Below are 15398 nucleotides of genomic sequence, written 5' to 3'. Positions count from 1 at the left end.
AAAAAACTATGAAAGATGTACGGGCGTTTTTAATTTGTTGTTAACTGAAAAGAAATGTTCAAGAAAACGTTGTTTGTGTCTAGTTCAGAACCAGCGCTTCAAGGGTAAGGAAAACGAGAAGCATCTTCTATGCATTTAAATGGACAAAACTTTGTTTACGTTGTGATCACGTGTTCGGTCAGGGAATTCACCTGGCAATTGTATTTACCGATAGTACAACAGAGAAAATAATACAGACGCAAATCGCTTTTGCAGTGCGACTTTCAGAAAACTAGACTTCCACCGTTTATTTAACAAATGAATTGTTTGTCATTATGAGCTAGCATGAAAATAATATTTTTAAAAATGCTTTTCATTTACCATAAGATTTTCCTTTTTTTTTTTTCAAGCGTAAAATTTCTGTAGTATTCGTAGTAACCCATAATGCAATACTCATTCAGCTGATTGGTCAGTTAAAATCATGCTGGTGCCTCATTTGCTAATCTGACGCCAAAAAATATAGTCCCGGTTCCCATGCAAAAATATTTGTCCAAAAAGAAATCTTAATTAATGACTGCCGAAGATTGCATTATAGAGAAAACTTATTTAAGTTTGAATGAATGAAAGAGAGATCGCTTGATTGAAGTACATTTTTACAGATATTATCAGATTCTAGGGTGGTGAAAACTGAAACGCAACATAACTTTTCTGTTTACCATGCCTCCACGTGCTAGTCACTTCCTAGCCACATTTCCGTGAATAATTTACCCTATCTCGCTGAAGTCTCGCTAACTCTCGCCAGTTCCACTGCCAGAGCTACTCTGAACTCATCGGGTTTTATAATTTACAGAACACCGAAAAATAAAAGGTTCCGAACACATTAGTAGGGGTGAAACATTTCAATTGAACTTTTCTTTTGTGAAAGTAATTGTTTTCTTTAAAGCTTATTAAACCATTTCAAACAATAAAGATTAACATCACAGCTTACTTGCAATAGGTATAGTTGTTGACGTTTGAACTTTTGTCATTGTTGTTGTCATTCGGGCCTCTGTCAACGTCGTCGTTGTTGGTGATTGTGTTGTGGAAGCAATCATTGTTGGAGCTCGTGTTGTGGTTGTTGGAGCTTGTGTGGTGCTTGTGATTGTTGGAGCTTGTGTCGTTGTTGGAGCTGTTGGAGCTTGTGTGGTGGTTGTCGTTGTTGGAACTTGTGTGGTGGTTGTGGAAGCTTGTGTCGTTGTAGTAGTCTTTAGATTTTGTGTATGTGTTGCCCTTGCAGTCGGGAATATGGTGGTCGTTGTTGGAGATTGTGTTGGGAGATTTTGTCTTGTGATTGTTGATATGGGGTCTTCTGTGATTGTTTCAGATTGTGTTGTGGTTGCTGTTGAAACAGATGTTTTAATCATTGTCGTTGGTGCTCTCGATGTGAAAGGTGCTGTTTGAGTTCGTGTCCCCTCATTTGTTTGGACGGGTGTAATCGGTGTTTGTATCGTTGTAGCCGTTTCTTGTGCATGTGTTAAATTTTCTGTTGTGGGGGGATCTGCTGTTGTCAGTGCTTCTGTAGTAAGTAACAATCGAAGTCATAATTTACCATAACTTTCAGAAAATGAAAATTAAAGAAGATTACAGTGCCATGAAACTTATGAAAACATTGTAAGAGCTAAACATATTAATAAGATGTGATATTTTGATTCAACAGAAAGGTATTTTTCTAAATTTTAAAAGAAAAGTTTAATTTTTGCTCTGTTGCCATACGGGGGCATCAGTGTTTCACAAACACATCTTGTTATTCTGTGACTTGATAATTGTATAAATATCAAAAAATCGAATTAAAAATATTTTTACCCTCTGAACATCTAACAGAGGCATCTTCATGATGACCACAGTTATGAGATTGCCATCCATTATGTGGACACTCCTCAATATTGGTCTCTGATCCACGACAGTTTACATCGTCTAACAAAATAGGACCTGATCCTTGACCGAAGAAAGCATATTTAAAGCTCTTAGCGTTTTGTCTGAAATATAATTTATTTACCAATATAAAAAAATAAATCTATAAACCAAACATTGAAAAATTATCTCAAGAAATATTTTATAATATTCATTTATGTAGCATTTATAATGTTTAATTGTGAAAAATTTCAATAGAATAATAAATAAAAGAGAGAGAGAGAGAGAGAGAGTTAAAAATATAGTTTCAAAATGGAACAAATTTGCTGTTACGCATAAAAGATAATACGCACGTTGGATATCCCAGCGACCTACAGATCACCACGGCATCCAAATCATCCCAAGAATCATCACAAACTGTCCCCCATACACCATTACGGTATACCTCTACTCTACCCTCGTATGGAGTCTGTCCTCCCACAAGCCGCACTGGACTGACTGTGTTTAAAAACAAGAGGCCCATGGGCAACATCGCTCACCTGAGCACATGGGCTAGTTAAAAACATAAATTAGCTAAGTATTGAAAAGCTCACTTGTTGGAGGTGGGGGATTTGATTTTTTTATTACTTGAGAATGTCACTATATCAATAAAGCATAAATGTATAATCTTGCCATGCTTGAATAGAATATTTTTAAAGATTTTTCCAAAACATATTACTCGATCGCCCATTGTGACCCCTCGCTAATCCCCCCGGATATTATCTAAATAAATTCAAATCTTCACTCCTTGCAGATGCTTACATGTCAATTTGACCGAACAAAACTTATCTGTTCTGGAGAAGAGTTTTTCCGATATATTCTTATGCAAAATTTTGAATCCTCATTGTGGCCACATCCTACCCCTGGGGGTCATGATTTGTAATCAGTTTCATTTTCCCCGGCCCAATGCTTCTGGAAAAGAAGATTTTTAAAAGATTTTCCCTATATATATTCCTATGTAAAACTTTAACCAGCCATTGTGGCCCCGCCTATCCTCGGGGTCATGATTTGAACAAACTTAAATCTACTCTACCTGAGGATGCTTCCACATAAGTTTCATCTTTCCTCGTCCAATGGTTCTGGAGAAGAAGATTTTTAAACGATTTTCTCTATATATTCCTATGTAAAACTTTGATCACCCATTTTGGCTCCGCCCTACCCCCGGGGGTCATGATTTGAACAAACTTGAATCTACACTACCTGAGAATGCTTCCTTATTAGTTTCATCTTTCTTGGCCCAATGGAGAAGAAGATTTTTAAAAGAAACCACTAATTTTTCATCAATTCATAATTATTTCCATTTGGAAGAGGGATTGGCCCTTCATTTGAACAAACTTGAATCCCTTTCACCCAAAGATGCTTTGTGGGAAGTTTGGTTAAAATTGGCCCAGTGGTTCTTAAGAAGAAGTCGAAAATGTGAAAAGTTGACAGACAGATAGCTAAACGGACAGACGGACTACAGACAAAATGTGATCAGAAAATCTCACTTGAGCCTTCAGCTCAAATGAGGTAAAAAAACCACAAAAAGCAAACTTCATTTATTAAATATTTCCTTATTAAAGAAATTAAGAATCCATTTTATTTAGGGATGAAATTTAAAGCTCTATCTTAAGAAGACTGACAAGGAAAGTGTCACAAAAACATTATAGAAATATAATCTTAGAAATGATCCTACATAATCCAGTCTGGCATCTGACGGATGCATCTTCATGATGCCCACAGTTATGTCTTCCCCATCCGTTATGACTGCAATATTCAATTCTTGTCTCGGTTCCAGCACAAACAACATCATCCATCCAAATAGAACCGTTTCCCGGACCAAAAGATGCACTACCTAATGCTGTTGAACCAGATCTGTCAAGAATAAATGATTTATTTTAGTATGATGTCTGCTTAAAACCGACAGTTTTAGTGATTAAATTCATAGATAATAACGTGAATCAAGAGGGTTAAATGGCCTCGCAATGTATCAAACACTTCTCAGGTTATGAACCCCGTTTTTTTTAGTCAGAGTGAATAAAATTTATTAGATAATGGTTTGAAGAAATATAATTATGTCTTTCACACTTATAAAGTGTATAAGGAGGTTTCAATTGAGTTTTGGCTTTTCTGGTCTGATGCTTACGTAATTTTTAAATGATTCTGCCATATTATATTTCTCTTTAACTGCTCTTTAAAGCTTATTTTTGTTAAAACAACATGGGTTCCCATAATTAAGTTGGTTTAGGTGGAGAATTTTGTTGAAATTTTAGGTAGTTCAAAGAAGGAAAATATATAAAAAAAATTAAATACTGCTTGCAATATACACCTTTTGATCAGGAGATGCAATTTTAAGGGTTTTGCATGTGATAGCCTCAATATTGCTTAAAAATTTAATACATACGCAGAAAATCCGAGAGATCGACAAACCACTGTAGCATCTTGGTAACCCCAGTAGTCGTCACAAACAGTTCCCCATTCTCTGTTGTGATAAACCTCCACTCTTCCTTCATAAGGGGTGTTTCCGTTAACAAGACGAATGGGAGTGACTTTAAAAAAATTAAAGGAGTGTTTAAAAGATAAGATTTCAAACTGAGGAAATATCAATTTTATGTTTTCGATGAAGATATTTGCTGTAAATAATACTTTCTAATCTACCGGAATTACAAAGCAAAACAAATGTATTTCTTCAATCAGAATGTAAACCATGATTACTACATGTAAATGTACTCTTAAATAAAGAGAAAAACACAAAAAGAGTTTTATCTTCAGATTTGGAGATATATGACAAGAAAAGACTTTGTTAAACTGAAAACAAAACAGTTTAAATATTTTCATTTTTGTTTCTTAAAGAATACTGTATACAGGGGAATTTTCCCTCCTCTTTATTTTCGCCCCTTTCGCCCTTCTTACAGTTGGGCGAATTTAAAACGGGTCGAATTAAAGGAAAACAGCATAATTTCTTATACTGTCTCTGTGACTGGGCGAATTTAAAATGGGGCAAAATTATTTGCTAGTGTGAAAGGGCGAAAAAAACAAGAGGCGACAATAACCTTGTTTACAGTATTTCGTCAAGAAATGATTTATTTAAAATAAAAACTATCATAATTAATCTTAACAGTACTTCTGAGTACTTACATGGCATCAGCCGTTCGATTGTAGTCGTCTGTGTGGTAGTTGTTTCTGTTGTGACATGTGCTGTTGGTACGGATGTAGAGATATCTATATAATCAAAATTATACCAGTAATCATAAATCTAGATTTAAAAAATTGAAAGAAATATTTTTAAAAAAAATACCAAATGGCATTTGGAGAGCGTCAGCCCTATCCAATCCTTGAAATATGTCATTTATCAAAATGATTTCTTCTGGAAATGTCATTTTAATTAGAGGATTTAGGTTATCAGAAGGACATCATATACATTTCGAACTGAAATAAGAGATAAATATTTTTACAAATCAAATGCAGATTTCAGATTCGTGGAGAGAGAGTTTACGAATAAAAACCAGAAGTCTCTGTGAAGACTGAAGCTCTACTGGTTTGCACTTATAGCAAAGGAAGAGAAAAAGTACTTAAGCAGTTGCGTATTGAAACTTCACAAAAGCAATAAATAAAATACATGTAATGATCCTTGATTAAGCATCTTAATGTTCTTAGTGTAGTCTACTTGCATGCCATATTATATTATAATCAGAATAAAACTGTATTTGGAGTAGCATTTTGAGAGTATTTAACAGAAATTTCTATTCTTAGTGACCAAGGCAATAATGTTCATCGAAGTCATAAACTGAAATACAGAATTGTGTATCTTAGTAAAGTCTACTTGTGTGCCAACTGCCAAGTTAGTGAAATCAGACCAAAACTGTAGGAGGAGTAGCATTTTGAAAGAATTTCACAGAAATTTATTTTTAGTAACCACAGCAACACCATTCATTGAAATCGAAAACTGATATATAGAATTATGCATCTTGGTGTAGTCTATTTGTGTGTCAAGTTATATTGAAATCAGACCAAAACTGTAGGAGGAGTAGCACTTTGAAAGAAATTTACAGAAATTTCTATTTTTTAGTAACCACGGCAACACCGTTCATCGAAATCCAAAACCGATAAATAGAATTATGTATCTTAGTGTAGTCTACTTGTGTGCCAAGTTATATTGAAATCAAACCAAAACTGTAGGAGGAGTACCAATTTGAAAAATTGTTGACAGACAGACAGACGGACGGACACCGGACGCATTACTATCGCATAAGCTCTTCTGGTCTCTGACCAGTAGAGTTAATAAGCAATACAAAGGTTGCTTTGTAGATTTATTTGTCTATTGCTAAAATATACAAGATAATATTGCATAAGTTCTGATGGTTTTCTTTCCCACTAATTTTGTTCAGTAAGGAAAGATCATGAACTTCACAATAATTTTCCCCCCGTATTCGAAAAATTGGATAAGAAAAGCTTTTGCCCTGTCCGTCCGTTGTTTGTCTGCTTTTTTGGCCGCAAAACTTCAACCTTCCCCATAACTTTCGGGTATGGCTTTCATAATCCACAGGTGCATTTCTTGCAATTTGACAAGACCTTACTTTGGGTACCGCAAAATTTGACCACCTCTCCTTGACCTTAGAGTTTTGACTCACTTTTAAAAAAAATTATCACACTTTAATCTGGACGATAATTTTTGAACAGTTTGGATTAGAGCTGTCAAACTTCACATGTGTTTCTATTGTGACAAATCTTTTGCAAAACTTTAATCTTGGCCATAACTTTTGAACAGTTAGTATTGGGGATTTTATATACCACAGGTTTATTTCTTTTGACGAGACCTTCCTTTGCATACAATCAATTTTGTCCTTTTGACCTTGAAGTTTGACATGCATTTGAGAATCTTCAATCCTCGCAATAAGCTTCCATTCGGGGGCATCAGTGTTTCACAAACACATTTTGTTACGACTTAACTCGTAAATGCTAAATACCAAAGAATTCAGAATGTGTTTAAAAGATAATGTTTATTACGACTTAACTCGTAAATGCTAAATACCAAAGAAGTTGGAATATGTTTAAAAGATGTTTGATGCAAATCGCATGACATTGGAGAAAAATAGATTGTGGTAACTCGTGTGTCTCTTTTATTGTGGATGCAAATACTTTAAAATCACAAATTTTTGTGGGGTCAAATTTTCGTGGTTTGAGGAAAATCTCTTGGCTTGTAGGGATTTGATTTCATGGATGAAGAATTGTTGAGTAGTTATGTATGTAACATTTATTTCGTGGTGGACATGAATTCGTTGGTCTCGTCATACCTCGAAAACAACGAAAATTAAACCCCCACAAAAATTTGCGATTTCACAGTACATGAACTTGTATGTACATGTTTAAGTTTTTATTTTGTTATACCTATTTATTGCATACAAGTGAATGATATATACATATATATTGAATTAAAAGTCCTTTACCCTCTGAACACCTGACGGAAGCATCTTCTTGATGGACGCAATTATGAGATTGCCATCCATTATGTGGACACTCCTCTATATGGGTTTCTGATCCACGGCAGTTAACATTGTCCAACATAATAGGACCTGATCCTTGACCGAAGAAAGCAGATTGAAAGCTCCTAGCATTTTGTCTGAAATTCAATTTATTAGCTATATATTGCAAGGTTTTTTTTCATAAAAAGTACTGGAACCATATGAAATTTTTTCTTTTACAAGGAATTTAAAAAAAGCATATGAGAATTAAAATACATTCAAAAATAAATTTTCACGTCATAAATATTTGTGGATTTTTTGTTTCATTTGTTTAAAATCCAAATTGCAATAGTCAAACAGAGAATAAAATTTTGCAAGTTTCTATACCAAATCGTTTATTTGCTTTTTTAGAGCTAGGTTATGAAAGTAAGAAAAGAGGCCCAGGGGCTACATCGCTCACCTGAGCACATCGGCTAGGAAAAAGCACAGATCAGGTCAGAACTGAAAAGTTTACTGAGGGAGGATGGGGGATTGTGTCCTACCCTCCCTATCCCAAAAGGCCATGATTTGAACAAATTTAAATCTTCAATACATGAGGATGCTACATGTCAATATGACTAAACATTGCTTTTCTGTTCTTTGGATCTTTCCTTTATATTTCCATGTTAAACTATGATCGACCTTTGTGGCCCCACCCTATCCCTGTGGGAGGTGTTATGATTGGAACAAACTAAAATCTACACTAAGGAGGATGATTCCATATAGATATCACTAATAGTTGATTTGAAGTACAGAAGAAGATTTAAAAAGATTCCCCTATATATTCCTATGTAAAACTTTCATGCCATTGTGGCCCCGCCCTATCCCCGGGGATCATGGTTTGAACAAACTTGAATCTACACTACCTGAGGATGATTCCACATGAGTTTCATCTTTCCTGACCCAGTGGTTCTTGAGAAGAAGATTTTTAAATATTTTTCCTACATATTCCTATGTAAAACTTTGATCACCAATTGTGGCCCTACCCTACACCCCGGGGTCACGATTTGAACAAACTTGAATCTACGATACCTTAGGATGATTCCACATGAGTTTCATTTTTCCTGGGCCAGTGGTTCTTGAGAAGATTTTTAAAGATTTTTCCTATATACTCCTATGTAAAACTTTGATCGGCCGTTGTGGTCCAACCCTCCACCCCCACGGGTGATGATTTGAATAAACTTGAATCTACACTACCTGAGGATGATTCCACATGAGTTTCATCTTTCCTGACCCAGTGGTTCTTGAGAAGATTTTTTAAAAATTCCATTAATTTTTCACTAATTAGTAATTATCTCCCCTTGAGAGAGGGCGTGGCCCTTCATTTGAACAAACTTGAATCCCCTTTACCCAAGGATACTTTGTAGCAAGTTTGGTTGAAATTGGCCGAGTTGTTCTTGAGAAGAAGATGAAAATGTAAAAAGTTTACGACGACAACGACAACATCAGAAAAGCTCACTTGAGCCTTCGGCTCAGGTGAGCTAAAAATGGTTATATTTATAATTTACTGAAACATAAAAAGGACACGGAACGAAATCCGCTATTTCTTGTCAGCTTTAATGGCCAAAATAAAGCAATAAAAATACGGGGTTTTTTTTTTTTTTGAAAGTTAATAATGAAATATCTCAATATTAAACGAGAGGGAGAGAGACTCAAAAATATAGTTACAAATGTGCTCAATGTGACAGTTACTCCTTAACAGAAAATACGCACGTTGGATATCCTAAAGACCTACAGACCACCACGCTATCCAAATCATCCCAAGCATCATCACAAACTGTCCCCCACACACCATTACGATATATCTCTACTCTACCCTCGTATGGAGTCTGCCCTCCCACAAGCCGCACTGTACTGACTGTGATTTTTAAAAAAATTTCAATTACTCACTAAACATTTCTAACAGATGGGAAATCTGAGATCGTTGCATTGAAAGAAGTATTGTAGGCCTTACAGAAATACAATGAAGTGTATTGAAGTGGTAAAATTTTTCGTTTGGATAGAACGTACTGAGTCATGTTTTGAACGTCAATTATAACATAATGACACGCCAATGTCTTTAGGAACGAAAAAGAGATATATTTATTTCATGTTTTAGGACATCCCACTTTTCGCTACAAGCAACATGAGTTCCATCGAACTGGAGATTTTTAAAGTTATAAGAGAGAGAGTTAGAGATTTCCAGCTTCTGTAAAACACGTTTTGCTACGAATTTGTACTTAATTATGAATTTATTATGCTTATTGGAGTTACGAATAACAAATGTATCGGTTGAACACGTGCTTGCTCTGTGGTTATGTAGATCGTCAATTTGATTGGCTATTATATTTATGGAATACCTGTTATTCTAACGAATCATTCGTCCGAGGTTTTCCTTTCTTATGAAATGGGTGTGTCATTTAATGACAATCAACTTCTAGATAACGTTCCATCCAAACGGATAATTTTACCACTTCAATGTGCTTCATAGTACCAATAAGCATTCTAGAAATATGAATTTGGAAATGATCCTACATAATCCTGCCAGGCATCGGACGGATGCATCTTCATGATGACCACAGTTATGTCTTCCCCAGCCGTAATGATTACAGTACTCAATTCTTGTTTCTGTTCCAGAACAACGAACATCATCCATCCAAATAGAACCGTTTCCTTGACCAAAATAAGCACTACGTAAAGCTGTTGAACTGTTCCTGTCCAGAATAAATAATTTATTAAATTTTGACATTTATTTCAGACCAAAAGTATTTGTGAATGAATTCATATATATGTAGATAATAACGCGAATCATAAGTGCTAATTATAAAGGCCTCAGCATCGTACATGTATCACACATTACTGAGGTTACGAGTCCTGTCTCCCTAATATTTTAAGACGAAAATAATTTTTGATCAAAGTTTGAAATTTTATTGTGCCTTATACACTTATAAAGTGTATAAGAAGCTTTCAATTTAGATTTTTCTGGTCTGATGCTTGTGTTACTTTTAAATGATTCCGCTATGTTTTGTGTATTTCTGCTTCCTTTAATTCAGGTGGCTTTGGGGCAACATTTGGCTGAAAATTATAAATAGTTTAAAAATATATATATCGGGGGAAATTCAATACTGCTCACAACACCTTTGATAAAATAAAGAAAATATATGCATTTTGTTTACGTAAGATTCAGTATTGCTTTATGATACGTACATAGAAAATCCAAGCGATCGACAGACCACTGTAGCATCTGGTGTATCCCAGGAGTCGTCACAAACAGTTCCCCATTCTCCATTGTGATATACCTCCACTCTCCCTTCATAAGGGGTATTTCCATTAACGAGACGAATGGGAGTGACTGAACAGAAATAAAATGAGTGTACAAAAGATAAGACTTCAAACTGAGGAAGAAATCAAACAGTTTATAAAATTTTCTACATGTACCAGAATTTCAAAACTAAACATATGTATTTTCCTACTCGGAATGTAAACCATTAATACTACATATAAATGTTAACTTAAATGGAACGAGAAAAACATAAAAAAGAGAATTGTCTTCACTTTTGCAGATTTATGTCAAGAATGGACTTTTATGACACAGATGTCAAAACAAGACATATATTTTCTTTTCTGTCAAAAAAAAAACAAGTATGTCGTCAAAAGAAAATATAAATTAACCCAAACTAATACAAATCTTTACAAACACTATGTACTTACATGGCATCCACTGTTCGGTTGTAGCCGTCTCTGTTGTTGTTGTGTCTGATGTGACATATGCTGTTGGTATGGATGTTGAAATTTCTATCAAATCAAAATCACACCAGTAATCATTATTCTGCATAAAATTAGAGATACTGCGGTAATGAACTCACAAAATGATAATGTATTCCCTTGCTTTTCTTATCCCATTATAAACGCAAAACCTATGTTTTGTTCTGGGGGACAAGAAAAAATTGTCAGATCAAAAAGTAAATTAGAAGATGTACAATGGATTATGCAATTTTATTCGACATGTTCAATAATATAGGAGGGGTTGCGATAAGAGATTTGTACCCTTCAATGATAGAAAGAATGGCAGTGTCCATGTTTTGCTCTGGGAAACGCAAAATATATGCACTCAAAAAATAAAATAGGAAGTGAACAATGGCAATATGTTTCCAAAATTCTGAGAAAATCACATAAAAATTCATATAGTGGTATAAAATTAGTTGTGGATAGGAGATGGATATCCCAAAGCGTACAGACGGGGACGAACAGACATACTGACATTCCGATCACTATTGTAATATAATCTCCCACTTTTCAAGCGGAGGGATAAAAATAATGAATATTTGTAAAAAGTACAATCTGAAAGCCGTATTTCATAAAATAAGAGGGTGTTTTGACGGCTTAAGACCAATATATCACCACGTACATTCGGAATTTTAATTACTAGTTAAAGCCGCTTCATCCGAAACAGGCACATATTATCTTAAACAATAAAAGTATGCCATTACATAGATAATATATAAAAATTAATTATAAGATTGATTTAATAGTTGATTACAACAATCCTTACATGGAAAACATAGACCAAAAACCTTGTTGACAAACAGCAGTTCCTGAGGGGAAGTTAAGATCTGTTTTGAAGTCACCTTTGAAAAAAATACTTTATCGGATATACCGGTATCTAATTATGAAGAGAATATCAAACCAGATTATTTTTTCAATTAGTAGAATCCTAAGTCATGATATATCTTTTAAAAATTAAGGAATTAATTGAATATAATCCATAGTAATTTTTATATTGATATGCATATATACAGGGGGTTTAGTAACGAGGGCTAGAATATTGCCCGTGTACACTTTGTTGTGGGAAAAATGCTCGGGTTTGTTCTTCATGAGTTATACATGTAAGCGATAAATTTAATTTTTCGAAGGTGACTTCACGCAATGTCAACAAATGTCAACAAAGGATTATTTATTGTGTGACCTAACAAAAATTATTTTTTTAACTTTTGAATTTTAATATCTTTAAAAAGAAAAAGACTTTGGGGATATAATTTGACAAAAGTTGAAATAATTTATGGACAATTATTTTTCAAGAAGAAAAACGATACATATTTTTTAGCTATTAGAATCGGACCAAGCGATTTCCGATTTCGTGGAGAGATTATACGAAAGAATAAACAATACAGAGATTCTACAACAATGATTATACTACATTTAAACATAAGCTTCAGTTGAGCTATAACAAATGAAAAGTAGTCGTTTCAAAACTGCATTTCTTTTCAGAAAAAAATCCTTTCATTATTATGTACATATTTAAGCTGAAAAAAAGCAAAACCAGGTACAAGGTTTATGGTTTTTGTCAATAAGTAGTACTCTCATTTCCTTCTTCCACTTTTTTTAGATTCAGAAACCTTTCGTTGCACAGAGAGCTTTTAAAGTTCCATTATACGTCAGTTTAAATAAAATTCGTGTTTATTTGAAGAACATAATCTAGTACTACTTTCATACCCTTCTCTGGTAGACAATCGACAGAAACATCCTCTTGATGTCCACAGTTATGGTTGCCCCAGCCGATATGTACACATTCCTCAATATTTGTTTCATTTCCACTACATTGTACATCATCTAGCCAGATAGGACCAGTTCCTTGTCCATGACGTGCACAACAATAGCTCACAGATGTTTGCCTAAGGATTGCAAGTCATATATATAAAAAATTACTTCAGTTTCATAATCTAGATATCACCAATTTCACGGAATGAATTTCTACTTGAAAGTTTCACCAAAAATATTTATTGCAGACCTAACTGGGCAAAGATCTATGCCTAGTTTTATGTTTCAACACACACAAAATATATTATTCCATGATGAATAAAAATAAATTATTACGTTTATAATCATAAATTTCAATACGACTTTAATTTCAATTTATAAAATGTAAAATTGATTAAAAAAAATTTTTAATTAAATTTGCGTTTGAAAACATATCCCTGAACACTTGTTACATACCAGGGGAAACCTAAAGATCGGCATATTACTTTGGAGAAACTGTTATTCGATCCACCAGCATTAAATAAATGATAGTCATCACAAATTGTCCCCCATGCTCCACTGTAATACACCTCCACTCTGCCCTCATAAGGACTGCTCCCCCCAACAAGACGAACCCTCGTGCCTGAAAAGCAAATTTAAAAAATAGAAATCAAATATTTCTTTGAACATGAATATGATCTTACAAGTGTTTCACGAGCCACGACACTCTTGTCTTGTTAGGCCAGATTATGCTGTGGAAAAAATGTTTAAGACACAGCTCTTGAATATGAATACTTTTTTATCTTGACCTTCGATTAAGTAGAACTGATTTTTTTAAATGCCTTCTAACCACAGTATTTGGGTGAGAAAAAAAGTGCAAAGGAGAAAAAAAGTGAGTTTGGACAGACAAAGGGACAGACAGACTGATCAGTAAATGGCATCAACAAAGTTTGGCCAACATTACTCGACCTAAATATAACATTAAATAAGTAAAGATTCATTACTTATCATCGGTGTGGTGGTCTCTGTTGTGATCTGTGTCGTTGGTAATTGTGTACATATTGATGATGTACCTAGACAATGACAAAATAAAATGAGAAATGTTTTAATGTTTTCTATGATTTCGTCTAAAACCAGAACTCTCTGAAGAGAAATTAGCTCTACTAGTAGAGAAAAGTAACACTTTGGCTTGAAAGTACTGCAACTCCCGCAAATTAAATAATGATCTTAAGTCTATGTCTGAGTCAAGTTTAACTAGTAAAACACAGAAGGAGTAGCATGTTATAAATTTTCACATATTTTTTATTCATAGGAACGATGGCAACCCGTCAACAAAATAAGAAACACATAAAAAACAATGAAAAGTAATATATCTAAATGTTTTCTCTTTGTGAACTGTTATTCAGAAATCGCACTGAAACTGTTGAAGGAGTTGCTGTTTGGAAGAATTTCACCAAAATACGTTTGTTTGTTTTTTTCAAGATGGCAAACTAATGAATATAATGAGAAAAAATGAAACATAGAATCATTTATTTTTTGTTTGTTGTGCCAAATTATGTTGAAATCAGACCAAAACTGGTCTGGTAGTATTATTTGTCAAAAAAAACTGTTTACAGAGAAGCGGACAGAGAGAGTTAATCAGACGGACGGACGACAAATTATTTACTACTGCAATAGCTGTCATCGTCTCTGGTCGGGCGAGCCAAAAATGACAAGATATCAAACAGTATCAATTATGAAAAAAACAAAATTGGAAGCTAATAATAATTCTGTTGTTATTATCATATAAAAAAGTAATTAGAACTTTTGCACAAAAGTAAGAAATAGAAGTTAATATAACATGCAAGATAAAAATAAATTGTCCAAATCCCCCACTTGACCTACTGCCAGGATGTAATCTGAACTGAAGCGTATAGTTTAGGTGATTTCTTTTAATATCATACCCTCTCGTGGAAAACAGTTGACAGCCATGTCTTCGTAATGTCCACAGTTATGACTGCCCCAACCAAGATGTGAACATTCCTCAACAGATGATTCGTTTCCATTGCAGCGAACGTTATCCAACCATATAGGACCTGTTCCTACTCCACAGCGAGCACAACAAAAACTCACTGTAGATCGCCTAAAACATCAATCGGGCTATAAAACTAAAACATTTATGTACATGTATTCACTGTAAACCAGCTTTCGTTTGTGACAACTTTATTTCGCGATTTACTGGGGTTAAACTAGTTCGCAACGATTCATTTTCGCGATCAAGCCTTTTTTGATCTATTGTAAATAGGCACAGAAAATTTAAGGACTGGTTCGCAGACGAGAAATATTCGCAATGCCGAGGCTCTCGAGAACTTCGTGAAAATTCCTCGCGAATAAAAGTTGGTTTACAGTATATATATATATATATATATATATATATATATATATATATATATATATATATATATATATATATATATATATATGCGCTATTTCAAGCAAACAAAATAAGTACATGTATAGAACGTTGTTATGACA

At 34.2% G+C, this 15398-nt stretch overlaps 1 protein-coding gene across 1 annotated transcript in view; it reads right to left on the bottom strand.

Moving 5' to 3' along the window:
- LOC134277124 (deleted in malignant brain tumors 1 protein-like) overlaps positions 1-14933 on the bottom strand; it is a 51912-nt gene extending 36979 nt beyond the window's left edge. Inside the window, exons 1-15 of the mRNA XM_062759410.1 lie at positions 14828-14933; positions 13889-13957; positions 13362-13527; positions 12861-13039; positions 11079-11162; positions 10575-10719; positions 9903-10081; positions 9102-9246; positions 7335-7507; positions 5026-5109; positions 4292-4436; positions 3584-3762; positions 2223-2367; positions 1822-1994; positions 999-1534 (exon numbers count right to left, since the gene is read on the bottom strand). Of these exons, the coding sequence (XP_062615394.1) occupies positions 999-1534; positions 1822-1994; positions 2223-2367; positions 3584-3762; positions 4292-4436; positions 5026-5109; positions 7335-7507; positions 9102-9246; positions 9903-10081; positions 10575-10719; positions 11079-11162; positions 12861-13039; positions 13362-13527; positions 13889-13957; positions 14828-14855 (2430 nt within the window). The 5' untranslated portion in view covers positions 14856-14933. The remainder of the gene's footprint in view (positions 1-998; positions 1535-1821; positions 1995-2222; positions 2368-3583; positions 3763-4291; positions 4437-5025; positions 5110-7334; positions 7508-9101; positions 9247-9902; positions 10082-10574; positions 10720-11078; positions 11163-12860; positions 13040-13361; positions 13528-13888; positions 13958-14827) is intronic.
- Positions 14934-15398: the final 465 nt, after the last annotated feature.

Source organism: Saccostrea cucullata, unplaced genomic scaffold (assembly GCF_032062105.1).
Source record: "Saccostrea cucullata isolate Sc308-1 unplaced genomic scaffold, CSIRO_AGI_Scuc_v1 ctg313, whole genome shotgun sequence".
Taxonomy (NCBI): Eukaryota; Metazoa; Mollusca; class Bivalvia; order Ostreida; family Ostreidae; genus Saccostrea; species Saccostrea cuccullata.
Note: the sequence above shows the minus strand (reverse complement) of the source record. Positions and strands in the feature narration are given on the sequence as shown.